Here is a 15,029-nt window from a genome sequence, read left to right as displayed (position 1 = left end):
CTGACATTGCTTTCATATGCAATTTTTAATTTGAAGGCAGCATCAGTGAAAACGGGCATAGCTTTAGCAAAATTAGCCTTACAGAGTGCCCAGAAGCTCTTTCAGAAAGGCAATTTGGAAAACATACATGTGATACTTACTTTGTCTGGAGCTGTCGTTCGTGCAAGAAGCGATGGTATTGATCCCTAAACATATAGGGGACTTTACCAATTTTTTCCGGGATATTTCCTTCGAAAATAAAATTTAACCACAGTGTCCTCAGCAGCTCAGATGGAGGGAGTCTATGGAGATGCCTATGTTCGTTTGTGCATCCCAAAACACAACACTTGTAATGCCTCTTTAGCGCTGACATTGTAAATATCCAGCAGCTAACGTTACAGCAAGAAAACAGTAATGGCGGACTGCTGCTTCTCACTCAGGCCTGTGTCTATGCTAATAGGGCAGAGAGCGTCACAAATGGGCGGGACTTTTTCCCTTCAGTAACATGTACAAAGGGAGAATCTGAAACCGCTCATTTGGGGAGACTGTTTATAATTTTTTGTGATTATAAAAAAAATGAGTGGGTGGATTTTTACCATTGTAGGCTGGTTGTTTTCACACACTGTGGCCCCACAACTGTGTTCAAACACCTCATAAAAGTCATATTTGCATAATAGCCCTAGTAAAAAATAAATATATTTAAAATACATTTATTTCATACTAAGTATAGTTCAAATCTATTAACATATTTACTGACATATCGCTCAAGACTTACTGATAAAAAAAATTTAATTAAACATTCTTGGAGTACTACTACTCTGCAACTTGGAATATTAATTTATTACTGTGAGCGATGACTAGTTACCTGTTCCAAGATGGCGAAAAATTGAAGTGTGTGTGTATATATATATATATATATATATATATATGCTCCAAGACCTGAAATGGGTGTGTCAAATGAGACATTAACAATGTACACTTAGTGATGGGACAATCCCCCTGGAACGACCTGGGGTTAAGTACCTTACAAAAATAGAAACTTGCAGAACATACTGGGAATGTTTTAGCCTAAAGCTTTATCTACAAGGCCACACTATCATCTAACCAATACAATTCCTCAGTAAGGTTGCTATTAAATCTGTAGTTAACACTGCAGATGATGGTTGGAAGAAACATACCTATTGAGATTAAAACACTCCTCAACAGCCTGAAGTGTTGTGCATCCTAGTTTTGTTTGTACTCCAGCTGTGTCAAAGGCTGTTCTCAGAAAGGTATATCATGCTTTTCCCAGGAGTACCTTATGTTAGCTTGTTATCCCCTTAACCAGAACCACTTTTTTTCTGAACTTATTTCTACTTCAAAGGGATCCATTTTTCTTCTTAATTCTGGAATCAGGCCAGTCCCTGTACTGCATAAGTGGCTCGTGAATTCATAATATTCTGTCGTGGACAAATGTTGGAATGGCAGGTTATGATCCCTGAGAGCATGACTGTGATTATCACTGATTATCTCCAGATGCAAATGCATCAAGTACAATCATTTATGGCCTACACTAAATCTGCATTATAGACAGTCTCATGATGGTCTCATGGGCTCGATTTCAGACAACACATCTGGAGTGGTGACCAGGCGAGGGGGGTTCCGGAGACTGGAGCAAAGCATGTACCTGGTGCCGGTCGTTGTGGAGGATGGCGGGTATCCGATCCGAAGCAGCACGGGGACGGTGACGGTGCGGGTGTGTACCTGCGACACAGACAGCTCCCTCATTTCCTGCAATGCGGAAGCCATCTTCTTTCCCATGGGACTCAGCACTGGAGCTCTAATGGCCATTTTGCTGTGCATTGTCATTCTGCTTGGTGAGTTAGACACATTTGTGTCCAACAGAATACTGGCAAGACAAAGAAATATGCATTTTATTCAGTTAATGTAATAAATACAAAAGATACAAGAAAAAAGCAGGGCTTGTGCTTGCATAGTCAAGTCGTTTTTGTTTGTCATTTGATTTGGCCCAAGGCTCTGATAGCAGGACACTAACAGTACCGACAATTGTGCAAACCAAATAATAGAAGTATATGTGTATTTGTTTAACTTCTGGGAGTTTTATGTCCCAGAGGTTTATTTTTATTAAAACTAACAGATTATTTAATAAAGAACTTACATGAATTTACAAAAGCCTGTATACAGTATTTATATATTACTGTTCAAAACTTTTTCAAAGAGTTTTTGAAAGAGTCTTATGCACAAACAGACTGAATTTATTTGATCAAAAATACGTAAGAAGTAAGATATTATTACATTTTGAAATAACAGTTTTCTATTTGAATATATTTTAAAATGTAATTTAGTCTTGATGGCAAATCTGAATTGTCAGCAGCCGTTACTCTATTCTTCAGTGTCACATAATCTTACAGAAATCATTCTAATATGCGGATTTGATTCTCAACATTTTTTGAACATTTAAATTTACATTTACCTTAGCAAACGCTTTTATCCAAAGCGACTTACAAATGAGGACAATAAAAAACAGTCAAAACTAACAAAAGAGCAACAATATATAAGTGCAAATGACAAGTCTCGGGTTAGCCTAGACTTGGCTAACACTTGGTACACGTAGCAAGGTGTGTGTGTGTGTATACAGTTGGTACGGAAAGTATTCAGACCCCCTTAAATTTTTCACTCTTTGTTATATTGCAGCCATTTGCTAAAATAATTTAAGTTAATTTTTTTTCCTCATTAATGTACACACAGCACCCCATATTGACAGAAAAACACAGAATTGTTGACATTTTTGCAGATTTATTAAAAAAGAAAAACTGAAATATCACATGGTCCTAAGTATTCAGACCCTTTGCTCAGTATTTAGTAGAAGCACCCTTTTGATCTAATAAAGCCATGAGTCTTTTTGGGAAAGATGCAACAAGTTTGTCACACCTGGATTTGGGGATCCTCTGCCATCCCTCCTTGCAGATCCTCTCCAGTTCTGCCAGGTTGGATGGTAAACGTTGGTGGACAGCCATTTTTAAGTCTCTCCAGAGATGCTCAATTGGGTTTAAGTCAGGGCTTGCATTTTGGATTAATTGTAGAGGTTTGATAGAAGTGGCTGGAAGACCTACCAAGAGAGAATTGCAATAGTCCAGCCTGGATAGAACAAGAGCTTGAACAAGGAGTTGTGTTGCATGTTCTGAAAGAAAGGGGCTGATCTTTCTAATGTTGTATAAAGGAAATCTGCAGGCCCGGGCAGTTTTAGCAATGTCGTCTGAGAAATTCAGCTTATCATCAATCACAACTCCAAGGTTTCTAGCTGTATTTGAAGAAGTTATGGTTGATTAGCCTATCTGGATGGTGAAATTTTGATAAAGTGATGGGTTTGTTGAAACCACAAGCAGTTCTGTCTTAGCCAGGTTGAGTTGAAGGTGATGGTCCGTCATCCAACACGAAATGTCTGTTAGACATGCTGAGATGCGAGCACCTATCGTCAGATCATCAGGATGGAATGAGAGGTAGAGTTGAGTGTCATCAGCATAGCAGTGATATGAAAAGCCATGTTTCTGAATGACAGAACCTAGTGATGCCATGTAGACAGAGAAGAGAAGTGGTCCAAGAACTGAGCCCTGAGGCACCCCAGTAGCTAGATGTTGCGACTTGGACACCTCACTGCAGGACCGGGCAGTTTTAGCAGTGTGGTCTGAGAAATTCAGCTTATCATCAATCACAACTCCAAGGTTTCTAGCTGTATTTGAAGAAGTTATGGTTGATTAGCCTATCTGGATGGTGAAATTTTGATAAAGTGATGGGTTTGTTGAAACCACAAGCAGTTCTGTCTTAGCCAGGTTGAGTTGAAGGTGATGGTCCGTCATCCAACACGAAATGTCTGTTAGACATGCTGAGATTCGAGCAGCAATCGTCGGATCATCAGGATGGAATGAGAGGTAGAGTTGAGTGTCATCAGCATAGCAGTGATATGAAAAGCCATGTTTCTGAATGACAGAACCTAGTGATGCCATGTAGACAGAGAAGAGAAGTGGTCCAAGAACTGAGCCCTGAGGCACCCCAGTAGCTAGATGTTGCGACTTGGACACCTCACCTCTCCAAGATACCTTGAAGGACCTATCTGAGAGGTAAGACTCAAACCACTGGTGTGCGGTTCCTGCGATGCCATTTTCCATTAGGGTTGACAGGAGATTTTGGTGGTTCACCGTATCAAATGCAGCAGACAGATCCAGCAAAATAAGTATAGAAGATTTGGAAGCCGCTCTTGCGTAGGGCTTCAACAACTGAAAGCAAGGCAGTCTCAGTCGAATGTCCACTTCTGAAGTCAGATTGGTTGTTGTCCATGAGGTTGTTCTGTGTGAGAAAGGCTGAGACTTGGTTAAACACAACTCATTCAAGTGTTTTTGCAATGAAAGGTAGAAGGGAAACCGGTCTGTAGTTCTCTAAAAGAGTTGGGTTAAGAGTGGGTTTCTTAAGAAGTGGGGTTATACGAGCCTGTTTAAATGTTGAGGGAAAAACGCCAGTGTGAAGGGATGTGTTAACGATGTGAGTGAGTGCAGGTACAACAGCAGGAGAAATGGCTTGAAGGAGATGAGATGGAATAGGATCAAGCGGACAAGTAGTAGGATGATTGGAAAGGATGAGTTTAGAGACTTCTGCCTCAGAGAGTGGAGAGAAGGATGAAAACGAGTGTATGTTTGCTGGTAAGATGTGTTTGACAGTTTGTGTCAAACATTCAAACATTATTTGAAATAGAAGTCTATTGTAACAGAATAAATGTTTTAATGGAGACTTTCGATCAATTTAATACATTCTTGCTGAACAAATGTATTGATTTCTTTAGTAACTTCAAACTTGAACATTAGTTTAGATTGTATTGGTTACTTTTGTCCCAGACCTGGACTTTCAATCTTACTGTTTCAATAATACAAACATGAATTACATGTTTAAAACTAGGATAATATAAATAAAAATCATAAATCATTTTTGCAATCATTGTGTAAATTTTTTTTCAACCTATCACTTGTGAAGAAAATAGTTTAATTGTACTTAATTTCCAGTTAAGCTATAATTTTGTAATCATGCAAAACATGAACATACTATTTTATGTTTGTATATTTAAGATACATTAATGCTAGCAATGAAATCAGCCTTAACAAAACAAAACCATCTTCTAGGGAAACAAAAATTAATTGTCATCACAGAATGCTATTAAAAAGCACATCATTTGAGAGGAAATGTTCATGACTTTCAGAAGAAAATTACTTACAATGTTTTTGTGATGCATATAAACACACTGCTGGACAAATTAAATAAAATAGTAAGGTCTGAAAAGTATGTTTTAAGAGTTTATAAAAGCCAAAGTGCCCATAGTTACAGAAACGCCCATATAATATAAAGTATACTGTACATAAAGCATAGAATGTGAAATCATTTTTATAATAATTATTTTAAAACAATCTTCTATATGCGAAAAAAAGAGCTGTAATGGGACAAGAGTACTGAGGAAGGTAGAATTGCAATAAAAGCTCTGTATTGCAATAAGTACTAGGTAAGTGAATCGTGTAGCAGAGAGTGACAGTGCAGTGAAGTGATGTGCTTTGACTTCATATTTTCATTTGGCAGCATTACAGAAAAGAGAGATTCCTTTATACGGCAACCACTTGGGGGAGCTGATGCAGAAATAATGATTAGAATATGATAAATATTATATTCTAAAAGACTAGAAAATAACAACAGGAGAAAACCTTCCCCTTAATAACACATGCAGGTTGATTCAGCCAAATTTCCCCCTCTGCTTCTTCAGAAAGCGTGAATTTTTAGGTCTAATCTTTAATTCTCGCAGCAGCGCTTGTGCCTCCCTGTCTCTTTCTCTCTCTCGCATCTTTCTTTGAGTGGAGTGGAGTGGGGCGAGCGCTGTCTGCCTCAGAGGATGGAGATGAAAGCTCAGAAAAACTACCTCCCCTCCTCTCACACAACCGAGGCACTACGATGGTGACAGACAGCAAGTCAAAACTGCATTATGGCTACCCTCGGGCTGCCGTTCTCTTTGGTCCCGTTTTGAAAACCCACGCCAGAACAAAAAAAGAAATCAGCTAATGGCTCCGGAACATGTGACCACCCCTTTTTTCACTAGTTGTTGTCACTTAAAGGTCATGTACTGTATGTATGTCAAAGTGTATTATGCCTCTGGTGTTTTACAGTGATGGTGGTGCTCTATATGGGCCTGAGAAAACACAAGAAGAAGGACACTCTGATGTCGTCTAAAGAGGACATCCGGGACAATGTGATCCACTACGACGATGAGGGGGGTGGGGAAGAGGACACCCAGGCCTTTGACATAGGTACGTTACGCAATCCCAAAGGCATCAAAGAGATGGCGCAGCTGCAAAAAATAAGATCAGAGGATGAGCCCAATCGGGCTAGTGCGTGCATGCCCAACGAGGACAGCGAGGACATCCGAGCCTACATCCATCACTGTCTTCTGGAGAACTCAACACCTCCGTATGACTCTCTGGTCACATATGCATATGAGGGAGAGGGATCGGTGGCCGAGTCTCTCAGTTCCATTGAGTCCTGGGTGCTTGAATCCAAGGAGGATTACAGAAATCTCTGTGACTGGGGTCCTCGCTTCAAAACACTGGCTGGGATATTTAAAGAGCATGAGTGTAAGGACACGGAAAATGAAGCACACGCTGAGGCACTAAATGACAGACTGGACTGAGAGCATTTTCACAGGCTCACAGTTTATTTATTTCAGGCATGGCACTTAAAGGAATAGTTCAATCTAAAATGAAAAATGTCATGTTTTTCCAAACCTGTTTGCCTTACTTTCTTCTGTGCAATAGTTTAGCCATGTATGAAGCATAGTTCACACAGAAGCCACCTTCAAACCAAATGGCTTTCTGCTGGTCAACGTGAAAATCTGTGTGAGCAGTTTGTAGCTTAAATCTGTGTGGGGAAATATTTTGCCCTTAATGTGATCTCATGGATTCCTATTGAAATGATTAGATTTTGCCTGCAACAATTTGCTGAATATTGGTAAATATGAACGCACCTTAACACAACAGACATTTTAAAAATGTCTGAGTGTTCTTAGGTATATATAATGAAAGTCAATGGGGATGACATATTGTTTTGGGCCCTATTGGCTTTGATATGGACAAAAAGGTTAAAACTTCACTGAACAGCAATAAAAGTCAACACATCTTAACACAATTGAAGACATTTTAAAAATGGCTTGAGTGTTATTTGTCTATACAGTCTGTACAATAAAAGTAAATGGGGGACAAACTGATGTTTTGGATTATATGGACAAAATGTCTCAGGTTACCCATGTAACCATGGTTCCCTGAGAAGGGGAACGAGACACTGCGTTCCCTAGAGGACACTTTGGGGAACGCCCTCAGCGTGACCGGTGTCTGAAGTGCATGTGGAAACACGACAATGAACTTGTCATTGGCCCATGACGTGTTACTGGTGCGACCAAGAGTATAAAAGGGCACCTGTAGCACGGGTCATCAGCTTCTTGTCTGAAGGAGATGTGCACAGGAATGCCTGAAGCATGGCAAGGGGACGCAGTGTCTCGTTCCCCTTCTCAGGGAACCATGGTGACATGGATAACCTGAGACGTTCCCTATCGAATGAGAACTCACACTGCGTCCCCTAGAGGACACTTTGGGGAACGAATCCCCACGCTGAAGGAATGACTGTCTTATCGGCAGGCATAAGCCAGGAACTCTTAAGAAGTTCTTAAGTGCACTATTACATGGTAATTTCCAAGAAGTGGGAACGCGAGAAGCGGTACTGCCCATCTACTTTTAAACATCTTGATATTGTGAGGATCATAGCTGAAGAGGTGGGACGTGAGCCGCGGAATAGCCCACCATCTCTGTGTACTTCTCACATCTATCCACACAAATGGAGGGAAACCCCCTTGTGGTAAGTACTGCAGGTCATAAGAAGTGGGAACGCGAGAAACGATGCAGCCCATCTACTTCAAACGTTATCATATTGTGAGGATCATAGCCGAGGAAGTGGGACGCGAGCCGCAGAATAGCCCACCATCTCTGCGTAATTCTCACATCTGTGCACACACACAGAGAGAATATCTTTCCCTGCGCTGGCACACAGTAAATAAGAAGTGGGAACGCAAGAAGCGTTACTGCCCATGTACTTCAAACCATATAATACTGTGAGGATTACAGCCGAGGAAGTGGGACGCGAGCCACGGAATAGCCCACCCGTCTCGCATATATCTCACAGTGTTAAGCGTAATACAAAAAGGGAAGTGCCCTGCCTTATTGCATAACAAATTAAGAAATGGGAATGCAAGCTGCAATACCGCCCATCTTCTCAACACATGTCACAGTCATGTGCAGTAGCCTACGGAGGCAACATGCCTCATCCCGTTTACTCGAAAATAACCATCTCCGCGTACTTCTCACATCTGTCCACACAAACGGAGGGAAACCCCCCTTGTGGTAAGCACCGCAGGTCATAAGAAGTGGGAACGCGAGAAGCGATATAGCCCATCCACTTCAACCGTTATAATCTTGTGAGGATCATAGCCGAGGAAGTGGAATGCGAGCCGCGGAATAGCCCACCATCTCCGCGTACTTCTCACATCTGTCCACACAAACGGAGGGAAACCCCCCTTGTGGTAAGCACCGCAGGTCATAAGAAGTGGGAACGCGAGAAGCGATATAGCCCATCCACTTCAACCGTTATAATCTTGTGAGGATCATAGCCGAGGAAGTGGAATGCGAGCCGCGGAATAGCCCACCATCTCCGCGTACTTCTCACATCTGTCCACACAAACGGAGGGAAACCCCCCTTGTGGTAAGCACCGCAGGTCATAAGAAGTGGGAACGCGAGAAGCGATATAGCCCATCCACTTCAACCGTTATAATCTTGTGAGGATCATAGCCGAGGAAGTGGAATGCGAGCCGCGGAATAGCCCACCATCTCCGCGTACTTCTCACATCCGTGCACAAAAATGGAGGAACCCCCGCTATCACATGGTAATTTACAAGAAGTGGGAGCGCGAGAAGCGATATAGCCCATCTACTTCAACCGTTATCTTATTGTGAGGATCATAGCCGAGGAAGTGGGACGCGAGCCGCAGAATAGCCCACCATCTCTGCGTAATTCTCACATCTGTGCACACACACAGAGAGAATATCTTTCCCTGCGCTGGCACACAGTAAATAAGAAGTGGGAACGCAAGAAGCGTTACTGCCCATGTACTTCAAACCATATAATACTGTGAGGATTACAGCCGAGGAAGTGGGACGCGAGCCACGGAATAGCCCACCCGTCTCGCATATATCTCACAGTGTTAAGCGTAATACAAAAAGGGAAGTGCCCTGCCTTATTGCATAACAAATTAAGAAATGGGAATGCAAGCTGCAATACCGCCCATCTTCTCAACACATGTCACAGTCATGTGCAGTAGCCTACGGAGGCAACATGCCTCATCCCGTTTACTCGAAAATAAGAAGTGGGAAGCAAGAAAGATTCTGCCCAACTTTCTAAACCCATAGCAATTCGTATAACAGAGAAACCTGAAAGAGTGGGACGCGATTCGCGGAATAGCCCACGTTCCTCAACACATCTCACAACCTAACACCGATACAACGGGAAAACCGCTATTGTACTGGGAAAACTAAGAATGAAATTAGTGACTGATCCCCACTACATAACAAAATTGTAGTATAAGAAAGATACTTTTCAAGTTGCAAAAGACAACATAAAACTGAAAACAACGTTCAACTGTGGCAGTAAGGGCTTTCCTTATAAACAAAAGCTAACAGTAAATCAAATAAAAGCCTTGGACTCAGGGCTTTGGCTTGCCTTTCTTGGCTTTGATAATTTCCCTGAGGTCCTGTCTCTATCTTGGGTGAGGTCGCTGCCCAGCGCCCCGACTCCTCGGAGGCGGGGCTCTCGCAGCTACGCTCGCCTTCTGACTCTGCCACCAGCTGGGCCCGGCGGTAGACTCAGCTTCAGGTGGTTGATCGAAAGGACGCCGCCTACGGCAAGGAATGTAGTGCTCAAATGCCGCTGACTTCACCTTCGCCTCCCTGAACTTACGGACTACTGTCTCAACAGCAGCTCCAAAAAGCCCGGCAGGCGAAACCGGGGCATCAAGGAGAAAAGACCTGTCTTCTCCTTTAGCCCCGACAGGTTAAGCCATAAATGCCTCTCCGTGACAATGAGTGCCGCAAGAGAGTGGCCGATGGTGCGCGCCGCTTGCTTGGTTGCATGGAGAGCAAGATCACATGAGTGGCGGAGCTCCTCGATTTCAGCAGGAGCCACGTCCCCCGCCGCATCAGCGTCCTTTAGCAGATCCGCTTGGTAAGCCTGCAATACCGAGATAGTATGCAGGGTACCGTCCGCCTGCCCAGCCGCCTCGTATGCCTTGCCCACGAGTCTAGAAGTAAACTGGCACGGCTTCGAAGGCAAGGTAGGAACCCTCCACGAAGATGCCTGGGGAGCAGCGAGATAACCCGCAAGGGATTCTTCCATCTGAAGCATCTTCGTGTACCCGCTGTCTTCCAGCCCTTTCACATTAGCGTAGTTTGGAAAGACGCGGGCAGAGAAAGGATTCCTCCATGACCTCAACAGCTCGCTGTGAAGCTCAGGGAGGAATGGAAAGCTCGGAGGGGCGGAGCGTTTATGACCTGCTAGGAAACACTCATCCTGACGGCCACTAGACTCGCGTTCCTGCTTCTCCGCCGACCAGTCCATGGTTAGCCTGGCGGTGGCGCGGGTCATGACGTCCAAGAGTTCCCCGTACGCGGGTGACGAAGAGGAGGCGGGTTGTGATGTAGCCTCCGCCTCAACTCCTGTCACGTCTATCTCCTCGGAGCTAGACCGGCTGAGTAACATGTTCTCTGCCGGATCAGAAGAAACTGGAGACCGGGCTTCCAGATCCGGTTCGGGAGCAACAGAGCTGGCGACCGAGGATTGGGATAGGGAGAGACCCGCCCCATGAGTGCAGACGGCGCTCTGCCTCGGCAGCAGCGGGTCCAGCACCATGAGGCGCAGACGCTTGGCTTCCGTCCTCTGTAAACAGAGCCAAGCGGGAGCGCAGCAGTTTCACTGTGAAACGATCACAGTGGGCACAGCCAGCTCCCTCGAGAGCCGGTCGTGCATGCTGTGCCCCCAGACACACCACACAAAGCTCATGAGAATCACTAGGTGTGATGTACCTTTCACATGGTGGGACACATCTTCTAAAACTGCACTCAGACATTTTTTTTTTCTCACGTTCTGTCACACACGCACACACAAACAAAACGGCTGAAGACAAGAAGCTGATGACGTGTGCTACAGGTGCCCTTTTATACTATTGGTCGCACCAGTAACACGTCATGGGCTAATGACAAGTTCATTGTCGTGTTTCCACATGCACTTCAGACACCGGTCATGCTGAGGGGGTTCCCCAAAGTGTCCTCTAGGGGACGCAGTGTGAGTTCCCAGCTCATAGGGAACAGCTGAAACTTCACTGAACAACAGTAAATGTCAACACCCCCCAACACAAAATAAAATATATATTTTTTAAAGATTAAAGATTTAGTCTATGTAGGTTGTACAGTGAAAGTCAGTGGGGACAAACTATTGATTTGGACACCACTTTGAGCATATGAGCGAAAACAGTTGAAGCTTCACTGAAAAGCAGTAAATGTGACTGTACCTTAACACAAAAGTTAGTTTTTTTGTCTATACAGTCTATACAATGAAAGTGATTGACTTTGAATATATGAACACAAACAGTTGAAAAAAAAAGAAACAGTTGTTTTTTTGTTGGGTTTTTTCCCCTGCAGAAGAAAGTCAGTCAAACAGGTTTGGAATGACATTAGTGTGCGTAAATGACAGAATTTTCATTTTGGGGTGAATTGTTTCTTTAAATGAATTTATCGTCTATGGCAAGGGAAAGACACTGACAAGGCTGGCTATGTGCCTTTCCTATACCTCATGCATATTTTAAACTCTTCTGTTCACTATTTAGGAAAAAACGTGGAACTGTAAATTTTTCCGACTGCATTTTAACATCTGTTTTATATACTTCTCCAAGTCAAAGAACCAAAAAAAAAAACCCTCTTTGATATAAAAAGTGCCTCATGAACTGCTTTATTTGTCATTCAACTGTTGACATTGTTTATACTGTTATTTGTAATGATCCAAGCAAGAGAAGTCTATAACCTCTGTGTCAATGAACCAAGAGGAGGAAAAATAGCATAAACATCACATTCAAAAAAGCGTTGCCCTGCTAGCAATTCTTCCAAACATATTTACCAGCACTTAGCAGGAATTCTGCCAGGCCAGTGCCCAGAACGTCACAGTCGGTGCTTTTCACTGATGCCCCATGAACACATCTGTTTGGATCGCCCTCACTGACTGCCCCAGCCTGTGCTGCTTGCTTCCATGGTGATTGAGCCCCTCCAACCCTCCTTACTGTCCTCCGGGCCTCTGCCACTGGTTTGATAGCCACAGGCTCTTTACGCTTGCTGTCTTCCTGTCTAACTGTTGTGGTGGTGCTCTGACATCACCCTACAGCGATTCATCAGAGTCGTGGCTTTACTCTAGAGCAGCTCATTCCAGTGATTCTGTGTTGGTCATTATAATGTTCATTTTGACCCACGTTTTCTAACAGTCTCCCTGAGAGTGGAGCTAATGAGAGAATATGAAAGAATCTCTTATCCATTATTGATTATATTGTACAAACCTGTGTCTATAAGAAACTCAAATTGAGACTTTCGACAATAAAGTTATTATGTTTGTGTTAAATGCTCTTTGCTTCTCCCTCCCTAGGTTCACATTTTCCAGAGTTAGGCCTGTTACACAATGCAAGTGTAAGCATATTTTTATAAAATGTATATTCATTTTATAAAATTTTTTGTTAATTATAATACAAATGAATTGTATTTTGCAATACTGTTCAAAAAAAGTTGGGGGTTTTTAAATTTAAATTTAGAATTTAAAAAATATTTTCATATTTTCATATATATTTTAAAATGTAATTTATTCCTGAAAGCTGAATTTTCAGCAGTCATTACTCCAGTCTTCAGTGTCACATGATCCTTCAGAAATCATTCTAATATGCTGATTTGATGGTTAAAAAACATTTCTTATTATCAATGATAAAAAACAGTTGTGCTGCTTAATATTTTTATGAAAACTGCAAAAAAAAAATCCAATATTTTTTGATAAATAGAAAGATCAAAAGAACAGCATTTATTTGAAATTGAAATCTTCTGTAACATTATAAACCTATTTACTATCAATTTTGGCCTTGTCAACTGTCAACTTAATGTATTCTTGCTAAACACAAATATTAATTTCTTCATAAAAAAATCTTACCTACCCTTACCTGCAACTTTGAATGGCAGTGTAATTAAATTATAATTAATTCCAATTTGTTTTTATATTACAAATAATTATAGCCGATAAAATAATTGGTTTTGAATAAAAAAAATTACAAACATGATTTTCATGGAATCTAATTTACATGTGAAAGTTAAACCTCAAAGTAACGATAAACTGCTTAAATCATCAGGATTTAGTCAGATTGAAATAAGGACTGTTTATGTGCCTTTTAATGTGTGCATAAATCATCTTAAATCAAGGCCATCAGATACATTTTACATCCGTAAACAATGGGTAAGTACTTTGCTTTATAATTTCAGGTTTATGTTGATAAACATGTTTACAATTCATTTTCTTTGTTCAAAAACTACACATGGCAAAAATAGGCTCAGAGCTTAAACTCTAACTGTTCTGCTTAAGTAGGCAGTGTGAATGCTGCAACCTGTTAATATGGGTGCTGAAATAAATACATGTTGCTTACATGTGTGGTGTGAAACAGGCTTTACAAACAAGTTTTTTGGCAATTTTGCGCACCTTACTCTTTCATTGTCAATTTCAACCTTTACAAATGCTGGACTCACCAATATGAGTTAATAAATAAAAAAATGCATGGCCTTATTTATAACCTGCATGAAGAGACAAGGAAATGACTTTTTTCCCTCAGGCTATATCTGCATATTTTTCTTCTTGTCCGTAATCAAGTGGTTGATCAAAGAAGACGTATCTTTCATAAAAACATTTCCACTTTTCAATTCCTTCCCTTTTCATCATTAGACTATTTTTGTGCTCTCGCAATCCAAAGAAGACATCTTACTCTACCAAGTATTGAGAAATATGACTTACCTTCAGTTTTAAAACCTGTTAATGCACTTAGAAATGTCAAGTAGATTCTAAATGTCAAGTTCTAAGTCTTATTGTAATGAGCCAGATAACACTGAACTTTAATTGTGCCATAAAGTCATACCCTTAATACAATAAAACAGGGCTGATTTTAGCTTTTGACAGGTCTTGCTTCAGGAAGGTCATAAGTAACTGTCTCTTATCAACATCTATTTGAATTGATCCTCTGCTAAGGTATTGATTATTGCTGCTGTCTCGATAATACGGAAATGAATAGTTTTCTCAGGGGCGTAGATTACGCGGGGGATGCGGGGGACGCTTTTAATATCACGTAAATTCGTCCCCCGCACTTTTTCGGGCAAGTGTGTTCGCATAGAGGTTTTCAAGAGCCGGTGTGAATAAATATAGATTTAAATTCAAAGAGACAGGATAGTCTGTGCATGATCTGATGATTTATTCGGACCCAGAATAAGGCGAGATGAACATCACGGAGCGCTAAGCATTCCGTGCAGTGTATGTTTCATTCATCCTCGAAGCCGGAGGGCGCTCTAGAGCATCTCGAAAGCTGTACAAGGAAATTCCTAATATGGACAAAAAGCGTCCAGCTATTGCTGACTCCGAGGGGGCACGGTAAACGTTGGGCTTGGTATGCCAAGACTAAAGCCTCCACTAACCAGTGGGCAAGTTTTTGTTTAAAGACAGCCTTTCCCTTCTGCTGACCTCCAAAGCAGACAAAGAGCTGGTCTGAGGTCCTGAAGCTCCGCATACGGTCCACGTAAATGTGCAGAGCGCGAACGGGACAGAGCAGAGCGATGGCTGGGTCTGCCTCCTCCCGGGGCAGCGCTTGC

At 42.0% G+C, this 15,029-nt stretch overlaps 1 protein-coding gene across 2 annotated transcripts in view; it reads left to right on the top strand.

Moving 5' to 3' along the window:
* Window positions 1-6,731, top strand: part of cdh12a (cadherin 12a) — a 64,689-nt gene extending 57,958 nt beyond the window's left edge. For both annotated transcript variants that reach the window (XM_016271125.1, XM_016271132.1), the window contains 2 exons: window positions 1,584-1,835; window positions 6,174-6,731. In XM_016271125.1, coding sequence (XP_016126611.1) covers window positions 1,584-1,835; window positions 6,174-6,694 — 773 coding nt within the window. In that variant the 3' untranslated portion in view covers window positions 6,695-6,731. The remainder of the gene's footprint in view (window positions 1-1,583; window positions 1,836-6,173) is intronic.
* The last annotated feature ends 8,298 nt before the right edge of the window (window positions 6,732-15,029 follow it).

This window comes from Sinocyclocheilus grahami, unplaced genomic scaffold (genome assembly GCF_001515645.1).
Source record: "Sinocyclocheilus grahami isolate Dianchi unplaced genomic scaffold, SAMN03320097.WGS_v1.1 scaffold5.1, whole genome shotgun sequence".
In the NCBI taxonomy this organism is placed as follows: domain Eukaryota; kingdom Metazoa; phylum Chordata; class Actinopteri; order Cypriniformes; family Cyprinidae; genus Sinocyclocheilus; species Sinocyclocheilus grahami.
The sequence above is the reverse complement of the archived record's forward strand: the minus strand, read 5'-3'. Positions and strand labels throughout refer to the sequence as shown.